This window comes from Spermophilus citellus (assembly GCF_964194105.1).
Source record: "Spermophilus citellus genome assembly, chromosome: 3".
Lineage (NCBI taxonomy): Eukaryota > Metazoa > Chordata > Mammalia > Rodentia > Sciuridae > Spermophilus > Spermophilus citellus.
The window spans coordinates 89,293,122-89,310,236 of NC_138184.1; the positions used below are offsets into that span (position 1 = coordinate 89,293,122).

Below are 17,115 nucleotides of genomic sequence, written 5' to 3' on the forward strand. Positions count from 1 at the left end.
CCCGGCCCCCGGAAGCCCCGCCTCCTCCCGCGGCTCCGCCGGCGGCCCGAGCCCCGCGAGCTCGGCTCCCTGAAGCGCTCCATTTTCTGGCTCCGCAGTGCGAGCTTCTCTCCTGTGCCCCGACCCAGAGTCACACTTAGGTACGTCAGGGGGACAGATCGTGCAGGGCCTGGGACGGCTGCCACTCTTGCGCGGGGAGGAGGCGTGGGCTGCCCGGCGGCTACCGGCGCCGACTCTGGCCACGCACTTCCCGGCTGGTGGGCGACCTCAGGCTGGAGTGGTGCGGGGCCCCAGGGCCGCTAGGCTTTCGCGCCTCTCAGGGCAGAATGGTGCCCGGGCCCACCTGGGCAATCTGCCCCGCCGCCGCGCGCTACCCGCCGCGCTCCGCCCGGGGGGGGGGGGAGTGTGTACCCCTAGCGGTGTTGGTCCTTGCTCTGGCGAGGGCAGTCCTTTTCGTCCTCAGGAAACCCTCGTGTTGGAAGAATGAACCTGACGTTGGCCCTTTCTCACCCGGTAGCGTGTTGGGTCAGAGTGAGGAACCCAGGCAGCTGTCACCCCAGGAACGCGCGCAGCCCCTCAGGACTCTGCATCCCTCTCGCGGGGTGTGAGCACCCTCTGAAGCCCACGCCCGGCTTTGGGGTCAGCAGAGCGATGGGGGAAGACGTCAGCTAGTAGGAGTTAAATTAGGATGCGCAGGTGTATGGGACCAAGGCAGGCCCCCTGGCGAGACCCTAGTTCAGGCCGTCGGCGGCGGCGCTCAATCCGGTTTCTCCTGTGGGGAATTGCGCGCAGTTTCGACGGCGGAGGGCGGATTTACGCTAGTTGGCGAGCCGGGGAGAGCTTTCTGAGATATCACGAACAGAACCAAAGCTCTGCGCCCTTCTCTGCTAGTGGAACCTCCCCGCGTCTGGGGTCCTCCCCTACTGCCGCAGATCCCGCATAACTGAGATCCAGGAGCTGCCACAATGCCACAGCCACGCCTTGAATTCTAATTAATTCTCTAGAGGGTCTCCCTGTCTTATTACTTGGTTTTCTAATAGTCCATCAAAGCAGCATCAGCGACAGGTGTGACCTTAATACAATGAAAATTCTTTTGCTTCTCTGCCACAGCCTCCAGTGGTGCTCCTCAACCCTTCCCTGACCGCCTCGGGCTGCTGCTTTCACTTCACTTTGGCTTTGCTAGTTTTCCTCCTCCTCATTTATAGCAGATCACACTTCCTCAACCCTGGCTACATTAGCTCCACAATGAACTGTGGCCTCTGCCTGGCATTCATTTCCCCACATTTTTATGTGACCTGACCTCTTGCTTCAAAGGTCTTGCTTGAACGTCCCCTTATCAAGGACAGCGATCTTGGTTCTTAGGTGAAGCAACCTTCCCCAAGCCACTTCATTCTATTAACTTCTTCTCAATACATCTCTTGGTATGCATTTTGTGTTGTCTTGACTTAGCACTAGAAATGTTAGGGACAAGGATGATGTTAATGCAGCTAGACATACTGAAGGAGAAAGATTGGGATGATGTGGCAATGAAGATCAAGGAAAGGGGACTGAGGGTGAAAGGGGAAAAGAGGCAGAGGCAAATGACAGGAGAAATTGAAATCTGGCTTTTCTCAACCTTCTCTTTGACAAACTTCAGGGCAGTCAGAACTCAAAAACTCAGTAGTGGTAGGAAGGGCTAAGGTGGCAGGGTAGCCTTAGTGCATATTCCCTGATACAGGTTTTCTTCCTGTCATGCTGTGTGATTTTTGTCCGAAACCTTAGTTCAGCTCATTCCACCAAGAAATTCAGAACGCTGAGAGAAGATAGGTGGGGAGTGTTCTCTTGCTACCCTGCTGCATAGCTTCCAGTCCCTAACCTCAGTACCTGGGGCTCTGTCATCAGAAACACCCAACACAGGGCCTGCCATTTAACTGGTGCAGTAGTTTTGGATCTGAAGAGCTCTGAATGTCATCTCATGCTTAGAACGAATTTGACACAAAGCTAAACTGTTTGCCCCATTTCACTGAAACTTTGTCAGGTAGTTTCCTGGAAAGGCTGTGAATGTTTACGGTGTCAATATGACTGCAAGTCATTTTTGGAAAACACTGACCCCAGAGCCCTCCCCTCAGCAGAAAAGCAGGCAAAAGTAGGTGTACTTAGTTCATCCTTGGGGGTGGGAAGAAAATCAAAGAGCCAAAGGATATGTTGAGAATAAAAGGCAATCCTGAATGAAGGCCAGCAAAGACTAGCTGCAGGGTTGCAGTTGCTCAGCTCTCAGGGTCAGGGGTGGGACATAGGAATGGCTCAGGCACTCTCTTCCTGCAGGGCCCACCATGTTGCACAGGCTGGGCTGGCTGCTGTTCTACAGTCTCGTGGTACTGCTGCTCAGCTGTCTGCTCTTTCTGAAGAAGGAGGCCCCCCTGGCAGGGGACCTCAAGACCCACCAACCCTTCTGGGAACCCTCTGGGGCTCACCACAGCCAGTGCCTACCCAATCGCACAGTGGCTAACACTTCCCTATTCCTGCCTGGTCGTCACCGCCTCTTCTTGACTTATCGCCACTGCCGAAATTTCTCCATCCTGCTGGAGCCTTCAGGCTGTGCCAAGGACACCTTCCTGCTCTTGGCCATCAAATCACAACCTGGTCACGTGGAGCAACGTGCAGCTATCCGCAGCACTTGGGGCCGAGCAGGGAGCTGGGTTAGGGACAGGCAAATGAAGCTGGTGTTCCTACTTGGAGTGGCAGGGCCCAGACCCCCAGCTCAGCTGCTGGCCTATGAGAGTGGAGAGTTTGATGATATCCTACAGTGGGACTTTGCGGAGGATTTCTTCAACCTAACCCTTAAGGAGCTGCACTTACAGCGCTGGGTGGCAAGTGCTTGTCCTCATGCCCACTTCATGCTTAAGGGAGATGATGATGTCTTTGTCCATGTCCCCAATGTGCTAGAGTTCCTGGATGGCTGGGACCCAGCCCAGGACCTCCTGGTGGGAGATGTCATCCACCAGGCCCTGCCCAATAGGAACACCAGAGTCAAATACTTCATCCCACCCTCCATGTATAAGGCACGCCACTACCCACCCTATGCTGGGGGTGGAGGCTATGTCATGTCCAGAGCCACAATGAAGCACCTCCAAGCAGCCATGGAGGGGACTGAGCTCTTTCCTATTGATGATGTCTTTGTGGGCATGTGCCTGAAGAAGGTGGGGGTACACCCCACACACCATGCTGGCTTTAAAACATTTGGAATACGGCAACCTCTGGACCCTTGCCTATATAGAGGGCTCCTGTTGGTACACCGCCTGAATCCTCTGGAAATGTGGACCATGTGGGCACTGGTGACAGACAAGGGGCTCAAGTGTGCAGCTACCCTCAAGCTTCAGCACTGAGAAGTGAGTGGAGTGACAGCCCTAGAGTTGACTCAGTTCTCTATCATGAAGACAAACTGAAAACCTCAAAAACGGATCCTTGAGGGTCTAAAAGAAATGCCGATTTTATTTTTGCAAACTATTCCTATATTGTTAGCTCTCATTAACCTATCTTGTTAGCTCTCTTAAAAATGCTAAAATTTGGGGCTGGGGCTCCACTGACAGACATATATATATATATATATATCCTCAGCACCACATATAAACAAAGATCAACAATTAAATTTTTTTTAAATAAAAAAAAAAATGCTAAAACTCGGTGTATCCAGCATTAGCTGGATGAGAGCCAAAACTTAGCAAACACTGCCAGAAACCCATGGGGGGAATCCCTAGGGCCCTTTGGGGCTCTGCAATGGGCAATGAAGGAAGGTGACTGCATAGGGCCCCAGAAGACACACAAAAATTAAGTGGAAAAAAATATATATATTCTCCTTTGGCTACAATAGAGAAACTCAAAGAAACACAAGAAGCATGTGTTAAGTCCTGTTGGGAGCACCAGGTGAACACTCTGCATTCATTCCCTTCACAGTTACACTCTTGGCTCCTTGGCCTTACCTGTCCAAGGAGCTGGTGGTAAGGCCATATCAGAGAAGGCATTACATATGCTTAAAGAGCAATCTTAAAAACCTGACAGTCTCCCCTTCCCCACCAAACTCAAACTCCTATGGAGGGAATAAATACTAAATCATATTTGAAAATCTGAGTAAGCTTGAAACTGAGGTTAAACAGCTATTGAACTTAAGGAAGTGACTAAAAGACCCCTCTCTGGCCCTGGCCGGTGAAATGCTTTGGGTATAAGGTTAAAAATGAGAGAGCAGGTATGCCGAGGGGGGTGCAAGGTTAAACAGGGCACATACAGTGCCCATGGACTAACAACCAGGTCCAGTAAAAGCTGAGACCATAGGGGGAAAGGGCCAGGCATTCAGAGCTCACAAAGGCTTCTGGCCTAATAGGCCAGGGTAGGGCCTGCCGCCTCTTCTCTGTGCAGAGAGAATTGTACTGTGCTGGGTGGATGGCATCCACCTCTGCTTTCCCCATGAGTGGGTAGAAAGGGCAGCCAGCTTGGGCCCTCAATCTTCACGCAGGTAGGCCTCCTGTTCCTGGTCGGCCCTCTCGTCCCTTCCCTCTTGTGATTTCTGGTGTAGCTCCTGTGTCTGTGCTTCAGCCAGCTTGGTTTCTGCTTTCTGGGAGAGTTGGCGCACCTCCTGCACCTGCGATTTCACCAGTTGAATGTGGTTCCTGGCAGTTATAGAGGCCTGATCTGCTCCTGCCAAAACATGGGACAACTGCTTGAGCAGGGTAGAAGGCACATATGGACACAAGGAAAACCTGGGGCCCTGAAGCTGTCATGTGAGTCCCTCTTGGGGTCATGTTCCCTAACTGGTCTAGTTACAAGGGTGGTCAAATGTCCTAATATGCAAATAAAATATTGGTTATTTTTGAAATGGGGAAAATTTCTCAAAGCTAAATAATGGTCATCAATTACATCATCTAATCTAAATCTCTAATCTTACAGCTAGATGAAAAATCAACTGGTACTTCCCTTATAAGAAACAAAACAAAAAAACCCTTCAACCTACCAGATTGGTATGCAGCTTCTGCTGCCATCTCTGAAAGACCAACTGCAGTCATCCAGGTGGTTTCAAGCTTCAAGTATTCTTGTTGTTTTGAAGTCATCTGTAAAGTTAGCAAAAAGCTTTAGGCAATACAAAGAGTTAAATAGATTTATTCAAACTAGCAGATTTAGAATGAATAGTTTATTAGACACTTTAATCCAATAATTTGGGCATCATAATGAGGTAGGAACACTAATAAATGCTTGACAATCTTTTGCTTACCTCAACTCTGGCTCCTATAATCACCTGCCATACTTCATCTTCCTCCTGTGAATTCATTTTCCCAAGTAAACTTGTATATTGTCGGTACAGAGAAATTAAGGTATAAACAGCCTACAAATACAGAATAAATAAATCTGTGTAAAGTAAGTGAGGTACATTAGAAGGATTAGTGATATTTATACCTCAAAGAGGTGAAGTCCCATTTTTAACAAACTGGCTCTCCAGTCCTTGTGCCTCACTGAAATTACACTACTCTTAAGAAATAAAGGCATCATTCCAGAACAGTTATATCTTTACCTAAAACGTGTGTTTTTAAAAACGTGCTGGCAATTCAGATGCAAAGAGAATACAATGTAGAGGAAAAATCAAAAGGTTGAGGGGAAAAAAGTACTTACAAAATAAACGTGTAAATAAGGCATTTACAAAAAAAAAAAAGTTTTTTTTTGAGATGAGGTCCATGTTATTCATTAGTCAGCCTGGCCTCCAATTCCTGGGGTCTACCCTCCTGCCTCAGTCCCTTTAGTTGGGACTACAGGTAGATATCACAGTAGTTGGCTGCTTTTAAATACCCATATTCGCTTTTCTTTTAGCTCTAATAAGTGGTTTTAAAACAATCCTCACAGGGTAACCTCTGATGGTAGACTTTGGGCCCTTTTATCCCTTTTTGAACCAGATTATCTTGGAGCATGTTTTATATATAGGGCTACTATATATCCCACCCCCTCCCCCCGGAAAAAAAAAGGAGGGGAATTCTACAAAAAGCATAAAAAAAAATTAATGAAGACTCAAGCAGCTTTTTTTTTTTTTTGGTAAAAGCTAGACAGTAAATATTTTAGGCTTCAACAGAGGACTAAAACTACTCAAGGACAATGCATATGAGCTGGGCTAAGTTCTGATAAAATAAACATCCCACCAGATTAGGTTGTGAGCCATAATTTGCAAACAACTGGTTGAGAATATCAAAGACTTAGCAAGAGACCTACCTTAGTATATTCAGTGATTGCTTCAATCAATGCATATGTGGTTTGAGAGAGAAAGGTGGAGGTGCTATCTGTTACCAAAGACACAGCCCTCCTCATTAATGCTTCATTACTAAGAGAATGAGGCTCTGATTTCTGAAAGACACAAACATTATCATTTGACTTCCAACCTATATAAAATAAAGCTCATGCTGAGAACTTCATCAAGGACAGCCAAGAAAAAACAATTCTCATGGTTGCTTATACACTGCAACTGTGCTATACTTATTTGGGCTAATTTTTATTTTAGGCTTTATGATGGCTATTTTAGGCAATACAGAGAAAAAAAAGTGTGCCTTCTATTTTTTTCCCCCATTTTCCATTCCAGAGAGCAAAGTACTTGTGTGTGTGTGTGTGTGTGGGGAGTATCTAACCTAGGGGTACTCTACCACTAACCAACATCTCCAACCCGTTTTTCATTTTTTTACTTTGAGACAGGGTCTCACTAAATTGCTGACGATGTTTTCAAACTTGAGATCCTCCTGCCTCAGCCTCCTGAGCTCCTGGAATTACAGGCATGTGCATCACGTGCAGCTGCAGCCCAAGAAATAATTTTTGATACATGAACAAATGAACAAACATTCTTATAGATAAAATAACAATTTTATCTACATCTTTCAATCAAGTAATTACCATGTACATGTATTGGGAAGCTACAAAGGGAAGAATGACATATTGGCTCACAAGAAGCTAATTTTTTTTTTTTAATTTTTTTGTAGTTATAGATAGAATGCCTTTATTTTATTTATTTATTTTTACATGTGCTAAGGATTGAATCCAGTGCCTCATACATGCTAGGAAAGTGCTCTGCCACTGAGCCCCAGCTCCAAGAAGCTAATTTTGACATAATATACCGATTAACTTAAGCCTACAGAATATGCTGTTTTTTTTTCTTTTTTCTTTTTTTGGTACTGGGGATTAAACCCCCGGGGTGCTTTATCACCGAGCGACATCCTCAATCCATTTTTTAAAATTTTCTTTAATTTTTTTTAGTTGTGGACAAAATATTTTCGTTTTATTTATTTATATGTAGTGCTGAGGATCGAACTCAGTGCTTCAGATGTGCTAGGCAAGTGCTCTACCACTGAGCTACAACCCCAGTCCTTTTTATTTTGAGACAAGGTCTTGATAAGTTGTTTAGGGCCTGGTTAAATTTCCTAGGCTGGCCTTAAACTTGGGATCCTCTGGAGTCACTGGTATTATAGGCATGTACCACTGCACATAGCCACAGTGTGCTAATTTTACAATGTGTTTTTGCTTGTTTCTCATAACACTGCAGGTATGACTTCTTTTTTACAAATGATTAAATGGAAGCTCACAGAACTTAAGTAACATTTTCAAAGTCACACATGTAGCCCTCAGTCCCTTTCCCTTATGGTCTGTAGACAAAGTAGAATGTCATGGAGACTATTATCAGATATCAAAATATACATGTTAAGTGGCCAGAAAGAGGGATGGTTTTTGGCCAGAAACTACGACAGGTTTTATAGATAGGACTTGATATTGCAGACAGCTAGGATTAGAATGGTCAAGCATCATAGGAAGAAAAAATGAGGAAAAAAAATACATTTGTTACACATGGAAGGGATTGTCCAGTATCTAGGGCTGGCTGGCATAAGAGAAAAGAGACTGGTCCCAGCGCAGTGGTGTATGCCTGAAATCCCAGCAGCTCAGGAGGCTGAGGCAGGAGGAGCAACAGTTCAAAGCCAGTCTCAGCAACTTAAGGAGGCCCTAAGAAACTCAATAAAATATAAAAAAGGGAAAGGGGATGTGCCTCAGTGGCTAAGTGCCTGGAGTTCAATCCTCCATACCAAAAAGAAAAAGACTAGCTAGGCCACTGGAGTACAGAATGAGTTAGATTTATTGATTGATTTATTTATTTGGTGGTGGGGATTGAACTCGGGGCCTCACATCTGGGTGAGCACTTTATCACTAAGTTATATCCTCAGTCCTAATTTTATTTTTAGTTGTCAACGGACCTTTGTTTTATTTAGTTATATGTGGTGCTAAAGAGGGAACCCAGTGCCTCACACATGCTAGGCAAGTGCTCCTCCACTGAGCTACAATCCCAGCCCCAAGGTGCCACTTTCATATCAACTGCCTATTTGACAGTTCTACCTAAATTTCTACTGAACTTCTCAGACTGAGATTTCTAAAACAGAACTCTTGTTCTCTTTCCACATCCTTCCTCTTCATCTAGTACACGGCAACTCTATTCTTTCAGATGCTTAGGCATTTTCAAAATCTTAGCCAGGTGTGGTGGTGCATGCCTCAAATCTCAGTGATTTGGGAGGCTGAGGCAAGAGGATCAAAAGTTCAAGGTTAACTGCTACAATTTAGAGAGACTCCATCTCAAAAAAAAAAAAAAAACATAAAAAGGGCTGGGGATGTAGCTCAGGTTTTTAAAAGTGCTCCTGTGTTCAGTCCCCAATACTGCAAAATAAAAAATAAAAATACCCTGTGGCTTTTTCAGAAATAAAATTCAAAGCTTTACAATAGTCCACAAAGTACAAAGCACACGATTTAATCCAAACTTAATCCTGTGGCCTTATCTATTAACTTACGTCCTCATTCTATTCCAGATGACATTAGCATCTTTACTGTTCCTCAAAAACACCAGCATAAGCTCGGTGCAGTGGCCTACACCTGTAATCCCAGCGGCTTGGGAGGCTAAGACAGGAGGATCTTGAGTTCAAAGCCAGCCGCAGCAAAAGCGAGGCACTAAGCAACTCAGTGAGACCCTGTCTATAAATAAAATACAAAATAGGGCTGGGGATTTGGCTTAGTGGTGCCCTTGAGTTCAATCCCTGGTACCAAAACAAACACCCAGTATATTACTGCTTCTAGCCCCCTCCCCCTCCACTTTGGTATATTGGGAATTGAACCCTGAAGTGCTCTACCTCCAAGTTACAATGCCAGACCTTTTAGTTTTGAGACAGGGTCTTCCTAAGTTGTTGTGGCTGGCCTCAAAAACTTGCAATATTCCCACCTTAGTCTCCAGAGTAGTTAGGATTATACTTTTAGGTCTTTGCACCTAACAATTCCTTCCGCCTGGCAGTCTCTTCCCTCCAATGGATAGTATAATATTTCTAATCATATTTCTAATCATAATTCAGATTTCTAATACTTAAATTTTACCTTATCAGAGTAGCTTTTCTTGACCCATCTGTAAATAATAATAAACAATTCCCTCCTAGTATACTCCCCATTTACTATTTGTTTTCTTCAGAGTGCTTATCACCAGCATACATTTTATATTTCTTTTCTTCTATCTTCCCAGAATGTAAATTTTATGACAACAGGAATTTCAGGGTTTGTTTTTGCTCACTTTCAGATTCCTAGTATATGACATACAAAAGTTTTTCATTAAATTTTTGAATTATTATTTTGTTGACATATGATATTCTTTTATTTCACTCTACTCATATGCAACTTGAGGTATTGTTCTATGAGACAATAAAAAAATGGTAACATCAATGTACCTGCTCAACTCGGAAAAGAAAATGCTGGCACAATAAACAGCATCATGTGGGGGACTGGGAAGACTGGTTGTAACTACAGCAGTTTGTCTGATGTTCACTTGAGACTTCAAAGGGATACCGCTAAGAAACAGTCACATGATAGTACTTCACCTGAGCAATAGGAACTGCACACAAGGTTACACCAAACGCAGCCGCCACCGTTTTGTGCCATGGTCTTATCAATAAGCGTTTCCTAGGATTAACCACAACAGGAACACACTGTCGGTACCTAGAAATAGAAGCCAAACTTAATAAAGTGCGACCATCAATCTGTAAAAAGCCTCTATGACTTATTTGTAAGGGTTGGAAACGCAAACCGGGCCAAGCAGGACGCGAAAGTAGCCTAAAAGTGACACTAAGTGTGTCAGAACAGTGGGAGGCTTGGGGCCTGGAAAGCCCCTGCCTTGGGCCAAGGGTCGGGAGCTTTCCATCAGGTGTGGAAGTCTGAAATGTAGCTTCAAGACTGCTACAAACTTGATGCCAAAATAAACTCCTGCAAGCATGATTTAGCTTTGCCCAAGAGCTCCGGCTAGAATCGCCTGGACAAACTGGCGAGACCTTGTCGCAAAACAGAAAATAACAAGGGGTGTGGCTGAGCGGGAGAGCCCCTGGTTTGGTCCCCAGTACGCAAAAGCAAAGCCCCGAGCGGACAGGTCGGACGTCGTCTCCTGGCGCGCGCCCGCCGCGGAGACGACGTCCTCCACTTTTCTCTCCCTCCCTCCCCAGTCCCTCTCTCAATCCCCTCGGGACGCCGTCCGACTGATGGGACATCAGCCCGGGCTGGGGGAACTCGCTTTCGGCAGCCGGAGTAACAGAAAAGAAGAAGGCGAAGCTGGACCCAGGCGCAACCGAAGACGAAGGCGGAGCCCGAACCCTACTGGGCTTCAAAGGGGGGCGGGACGCCGCGTCCAAAGGAAGAGCGCGCACCAAGGCCGGCGCTTCCGACCCGGCACAGTGCTCTCTGCGTCGCCTGTCCTCCATTTCTGCCCCAGTCCACGACCGCAGCCATACCTGAAGAAGGAGGCTACGCTTCTGGAGAGCCAACTCCTCAGAGCCGCCATCCCGCGGCGGGCGGACGCCGGACGCACACGCCGGAAGTGACGCAGCATCGCGATCGGTGGGCGGGGCACCGCCTCCTTCACCTGAGAGGACCTGGCCCCCATGGCCACGCCCTCACCCGAGGAAGCAGTTAGGATTGGACAGATGGGGAGCGAGGGGGCGGGGCCCGGGGCAACGGCTGTAACGGCAGCGCAACCGTTGTAGATTCCGCGAGGGGCGGGGAACGCCTTGGGCCAGAAGTCGCTGAGCTGAGTCGCGCGTGGTGACGCGAGCGATGGGTCGGGGTTTGGGTTGAGGCCGCCCCTCGAGGGGCAACCTGGGCGCGCGCGTCAGGCGCAGAGCTTTTTGGCTAGCCGGTCCCGCTGGGCTCAGCCGTCCGCCGAGGGGGGCGGAGCAGCGCCGGGTTCGTGCCCGGTGGGGGCGAGGCGCCGGCGCTGTCACTTCAGCACCAGGAAGTAGGTGGTCCAGCCGGCCAGCAGCAGCGCCCCGATGAGCACCGTGTAGCTGAGGAGAACGAAGGCGAGCAGCTCCCGCAGCACCTGCAGCACGTGGATGGTGGACGACGCCGGCATTGCTCTGCGGGACCCGTGGAAAGACCCTGAGCTCGCAGAGGACAGCTCCCGAGCCAGCTCCGTCCTGGGCAGGGGTTGTGGCGGAAAACAGGTCCTGGCCCTCAAACCGAGACCCCAACAGTGCCAATTCCTCCAAAACACCCTCCGCTTTGCATTTGCAGTGGAGAGCTGCTTCTAAAGCAAAAGTCGCTCTCATTCTTCCGCTCAGATCTGGGCTCCGAGGAGGCAAAACCCTGGCCCTTTCCAGCCCCAGCCCTCTCCTACTCCTGAATTTTTAATGCCACGGGTGCCACTAATGGGCTTATGGAGTAAAGCTTGCTTTTCCCATCACTCAAGCTGCAGCCCTGGGAAGGAAGGGAAGGCACAGGCCCTCACTGTAGCCCCTCTGCCATTTCCCTGGCCCCAAGGCTTCTCAATAGCATACTTTGAGGATCTTTGCTTTGTAGTCCAGCATGCTTGTCTTCTGGCCAGCCAGGATTGCTGGGGTGCCAAACTGATTGCTGGAGCATCAGTTTCACTGGGCTTATCTCCCTTCCACCGTGTCTTGTGCATCTGTCCCAGCCCTCCTAACTTCACCTCAGACAGAATCCAGTGGTAAGAATCAAAGCAGCTTTTTACCTCCTTTGCTGCCTGCCCAGCAGCTCCCCTCAGTGCCAGCCATTAGCTTCCCTCTTTCCCCATTTCACTCACTTGGCAAAGTTTCCACGACTCCTCCACTGTCGCAGCTTGTGGCTCCTCTCTGTTCTGGTGGTAAAGGTTGGCTTCTGCACACTCCAGCGATCTGAGCAGAGCTGTGAGGTCTTCAGGCAGCAACCGCTCTCAACAACTAGGTGTGGTCTAGCGACCAATTACAACCTCTGTGTGGTCCCTGAGCTCTCAGGAAGCTGCGCAGGCAATCCCCAGGCCAGGCGGGGCACTGGCAACTCTGTCTGCCCTCGCCTGTGTCACCTCCATGGCCCACAGGGCTCCACAGGAGTTTGCAAAATTCCTGGCTCAAATGGGCTCAATAAGCAATACACTAGGGGTATTTCAAGCCTCTTCTTGTCTTGCTAGTCTAAACACTTTAGGTGGACTATGGTGCCAATAGTTCTAATAAACAAGTCCCATCTACTCAATCTGGAAAGCCATTGCCTTAAAATATGGGAGAGCATGCAGTGCGTGTGAAAACCAAGCTTAGATGACCAAGAGCTCCAGAGTACTAGATTCTAATTTACGAAGAGTTTAGCAGTTTACAGATTCCTTACACAGGCATCTTCCCAGGCATCTGTTTCCAATTTCAAGCCTCCAAATGTGAGGCTAAAGGAGCCAGGTGGGAAAGCAAAGAGCATTTTCCCAGAGGTAACAAGGAAAAGTATAAACTTTATGCTGCTTCTGATTATTTTGCTTATACTAGATTTTAGTTAAATACTTTTTTGACCTTTGAAAAAGCAGGTACTGTGGATATCAACCATTTTATAAACATCATCATTCAGGAGCAAATGGCTCCTTAATTTAATCAGGATCTCTTATTATCAAATCATTGCCTTGGCCACAGCCTAGTTAAAAACAGGAGCAGAACATTATCAAGCTGCTCAGGAAGTAGTAATTGCTCCCCCAGAGAATTGGTCATCTGAAGGGCTTCAATGTCTTACCTAGTCAGAGGAAAGAAAGGATGGCTGAGATTTATAACCTTGCCCCATACCAAATAAGATAAAAAAGTCGGGCTGTTCAAAATAGGACCTATTCTGTGCGCTTTTAAGCTCTTATATCCTTCAAATGGCTGTGTCAAGACAGTTACATGATCTAAACTTTGCAGCCTCTACTCACCCCCCAATTTGGGGTATTTATTTATTTATTTTTAAAGAGAGAGAGAATTTTAATATTTATTTTTTAGTTATCGGCGGTCACAACATCTTTGTTTGTATGTGGTGCTGAGGATCGAACCTGGGCCGCAAGCATGCCAGGCGAGCGTGCTACCGCTTGAGCCACATTCCCAGCCCCCAATTTGGGGTATTTACAGAAGTGGAGTAATTGAAGCTAAGAAAGGCCACATGACATGAAATCCACATGAATTTGTTTAAAAGTTAGAATCTGAGAAATTTTATATCATTGCCCTTTCCTTCAATTTTCTCTCAAAAAAGCATTCTCTATTTTCATAGTATGTGATTACACCATAAGACTGCTGGGTTAGGCGTTGGGGATATAGCTCAGTTGGTAGAGTGCTTGCCTCGCATGTGCAAGGCCCAGCATTTAAACCCCAGCACCACATATGCACACACAGGGAACAAAACAAAACAAAAACCCTGCTGGGTTTGGTGGTGTACGATTAAAATCCCAGCCACTTGGGAGGCTGAGGCAGTAGGATCTCAAATTTGAGACCAGTCTTGGCAACTTAGCAAAACCCTATCTCAAAAGTAAAAAATCAAAAAGGGCTGGGTGTGTAACTTAGTGCTAGAGCATCCCTGGGTTCAATCCCTGCTAGTGCAAAACAAACAAAACACAGGACTGAATACATCAGATACTATCTAGAGTACAGTTCATCATCTACAGATGGTCTGTGAGGCCTGCTTTCCTGTGCCTTGCTATCTTTATCACAGCCTCTCTTCCTGCCTACTTTAGTCACCTAGTATATTTTAGTATTTTCTAAAAAAGTATTTTTGCTTGAATTCAGCTGATGAATACAAACACTTCTGTGCTTCTGTTGAGTGATAGGCCTTTTTTTTGGTGCTGGGGCTTGAACCCAGGGCCTTTTGCATGCTAACACACACTCTACCAATGAGCTTCACTCATCCCCAATCCTTGAATGTCTGGTTTTTAATCTTTCCTTTCTTAACTGTTACACTCTTACTCCTCAATTAAATCAGTTAAAATACTTATTTCCCTGTTGGATAAAATTCGCAACTGTATAAGACACAAAACAGTAAGCCCAATTAGTCTGTAACGTACAATTGAGAATAAGACATAAACCAGCATGTCATGATTAATGAAAATTTATTTCCAGTGGGAGCAGAATGGAACAAAACTCAACAGACCTTTTCAATTCTCTCCAAGAATGAAAATTACATGTTTTTTTTTTTGTTTGTTTGTTTGGTTTGGTGGCTCTGGGGATTGAACCTAGGGCCTTGAGCATGGTAGGCAAGTGCTCTACCAACTGAGCTACACTCTCAGCCCTGACATGTCATCTTTCCTCTCTTAACCATTACTCTTTTGCTCCACAGTTAAAATACTTATTTCTCTGTTGGGTAAAATTCACAATTGTATAAGAATTATACGTAATTATCTACGTAAGCCAGATGTGGTGGCCTATGCCTATAATCCCAGCAGCTTGGAAGGTGGAAGCAGGAAGATTCCATATTCAGGGCAACTTATAAGACCCTGTCTCAATATGAAAAAGAAAAAGGGCTGAGGATGTAACTCAGTGGTAAAGTCCAGTGCCCCTGGACTCAATCCTCAGTACCAAAAACAAAACAAAAACAAACAAAAAACCCCCACAAAAAGTGGTTATCCGTGTAGACTTCTTTATTAAAGGGACACTGTCTACCCAATAGACAAAAATCCAGACCCAATGTAAATAATCTGCCTCTCTGAGAATAAATGTGCCATTCACATATCCTTTCTCAGACAATTTCAAGTATTAAATAAATGTCCATAAACACATATAATATGTAATTATCCACCACTTTTTCTTTGCATACAAATGAAATAATTGATGTCTCATCAATGTTGAATGCATTTTTAGATGCTGACCTAGCTATGCTCTGAGTAAGCAAATGCAGTCACAAGTGAATGCAGACACATGAGATTACAACTGAGTGTCTGTTCACAGAACAGAACCCCCAGCCAAGGAGACTCGACCAGACCTGAATTGAATCTCATGAACCAAAACCACGGAGGGACAAGGTAGATTTCATTCTCTAAAGGAGCTGAGGCTTGGACAACTGTTAGGGCTCCAAAGTATAAACTAATCTCCCTGGAATAACAAGGATTTGAAAAAGGATTTTCTAAAACAAGAATGGTTTTCCGTTTCCAAATAATGAACGTCAAGGCCAGATTAATTCCATGAGAAACAAATCTTTTAAACATCACCTCTGCCACCCTTCGTTATTTTACTAATTTTTTTTTAAAATACAGATTTTCTTTTACGCGTAACATGCACCGTACTCATCAGAATCCTACTACTGAAAAAGGTAAGGGAAAAACCTATGTGATTAATAATTAATGATAGAAACCACACCAGGGATGGAATCTGGCAAAGCTCCCCAGGTTGGTTTTCTCCTGGTTGACCAAGTAATTTTGCTGGAAACTTGGGCAATGGCAGAAAAGCCACCAACTTGGTCCCCTGCATGGTACCCTTAACTCCCCCAGATGCTGGGATTAGCAGAAGAGAGGCAGGGATCACATATGAACTTCAAACTTCTCCACTCACATCCCTACTCTCCAGCACAGCTAACAGTCCTCAGTAGGAATAGTGGCAGCTGAGGTCACCAGATCTCATCAATGAAATCAACCAGGGGCAGCTGAGGTCACCAGATCAAGGACTGTAACCAAACTGGATATTTTCAAGCAAAATGGATGAAAGTGGCCACTGAGAGCTACAGAAGTGCACAGAGTAGTTGGTAACAGGGGTGGAGGTTCAGTATGCTGATGAAGCAAGAGTCACCACTGCTCACGGTGGGACCAACTAGATGTTGGGCCCATGAAGGACAGGGAAGAAAACCAAAACCTCAACAGAGGCATCTACCATTGAAGTGTCTTGGAGTGTCCTGGAGTGGTTAAATTCTCTGGAAACTGTTCCCCAATTATTATATTCTTCAGTGTAGAAATAGAAAGCCCTTGATAAGTATGGAACCTACACAGATGTAGCTGATCAGAGAACATATAAATTTTGTGTTTTGGGGCAAGAAGCTCCCTAAAATCTCTTGATTTTTAAGAAGGAAACAAAACTTGCCTTAGGAATAAGATAGAAATTGAAAACACAATTATAATGTGCCATTCCTCTACAGGAAAAAGAAATCACTAAGGACAACATTAAGCTCTAGCCCTCAAGACATAACCACTATCCTAGGCCTGATGTGTTTCCTAAAAATATAAAACTGTAGACTAGAAGTTGGACTTCCCCTTCTATTTTCATTTTTACTTCCACAGTGTCTGTGTTCTTATTTTAAGAGCTGTCCCCATTTGTGTAGCTATATGGATTATCCAGTCCCACCATCTTTACTGCATTTCCAGAGTCCTATAATGAAGATCCTGAACTTAGAAAATTCAAAACCAAAGTCTCTTTTACCCAGGTTAATTTCCTTCTTCTTTCTTCAAGAAATTATGAACACAGAGGAGCAGAAAGGAGAAAAGGAACAGAAAATAGTATAAGAAGCAAAACACAAAGTAACTTCTGTATTCCTGTTTCTTCTGTGGGTTCACTTCCTTTCAGCAACTTGTTCAAAAGGCAGCTTATTCTGTAGTGCACTTTTGAAGTCTCCTTTGAACACCCTAGAAAGGTTTCTCCATTAGAGCCTCTATCCAGCTAGTTCCATTCATTAGTTTAGTGGTGGCAATTACATACTCTGTACCTCCATCTTCCAACTGGGAGAGAAACCTTAGGGCAGCAATTTCAGCAAAGGTTACACCCCCGAGGAAAAATATCAGAGTAACTCGGTTTTCTCCTGGTTGACCTAAAATGTAAACATTTCAGAATTCAGAAGTAATTATTATTGGTGCCTTTCTTC

General features: G+C 45.6%; 4 protein-coding genes across 5 annotated transcripts in view; 1 reads left to right on the forward strand and 3 right to left on the reverse strand.

Moving 5' to 3' along the window:
• The first annotated feature begins 23 nt into the window (after positions 1 to 23).
• Positions 24 to 3,651, forward strand: B3GNT4 (UDP-GlcNAc:betaGal beta-1,3-N-acetylglucosaminyltransferase 4). Its single transcript, XM_081285225.1, has 2 exons — positions 24 to 140; positions 2,305 to 3,651. The coding sequence occupies exon 2, from the start codon at positions 2,313 to 2,315 to the stop codon at positions 3,363 to 3,365; it is 1,053 nt and encodes a 350-aa protein (XP_081141351.1). The 5' UTR covers positions 24 to 140; positions 2,305 to 2,312; the 3' UTR covers positions 3,366 to 3,651.
• A 161-nt stretch (positions 3,652 to 3,812) lies between these two features.
• Positions 3,813 to 10,937, reverse strand: DIABLO (diablo IAP-binding mitochondrial protein). The gene is made up of 6 exons (XM_081285230.1): positions 10,794 to 10,937; positions 9,894 to 10,011; positions 6,226 to 6,357; positions 5,243 to 5,353; positions 4,985 to 5,081; positions 3,813 to 4,671 (listed from the first exon to the last, which is right to left on the reverse strand). Exons 1-6 carry the CDS (start codon positions 10,889 to 10,891, stop codon positions 4,475 to 4,477), a joined length of 753 nt encoding a protein of 250 aa, XP_081141356.1. The 5' UTR covers positions 10,892 to 10,937; the 3' UTR covers positions 3,813 to 4,474.
• Positions 10,938 to 10,940: 3 nt separating this feature from the next.
• On the reverse strand, positions 10,941 to 14,224 carry LOC308644291 (uncharacterized protein). The gene is made up of 2 exons (XM_081285235.1): positions 12,104 to 14,224; positions 10,941 to 11,417 (listed from the first exon to the last, which is right to left on the reverse strand). The coding sequence occupies exon 2, from the start codon at positions 11,411 to 11,413 to the stop codon at positions 11,279 to 11,281; it is 135 nt and encodes a 44-aa protein (XP_081141361.1). The 5' UTR covers positions 11,414 to 11,417; positions 12,104 to 14,224; the 3' UTR covers positions 10,941 to 11,278.
• A 142-nt stretch (positions 14,225 to 14,366) lies between these two features.
• VPS33A (VPS33A core subunit of CORVET and HOPS complexes) overlaps positions 14,367 to 17,115 on the reverse strand; it is a 30,624-nt gene continuing 27,875 nt past the window's right edge. The window contains exon 13 of one of the 2 annotated variants that reach the window (XM_081285223.1): positions 14,367 to 17,061. In XM_081285223.1, coding sequence (XP_081141349.1) covers positions 16,880 to 17,061 — 182 coding nt within the window. In that variant the 3' untranslated portion in view covers positions 14,367 to 16,879. The remainder of the gene's footprint in view (positions 17,062 to 17,115) is intronic. The other variant, XR_014020936.1, reaches the window with a different exon arrangement.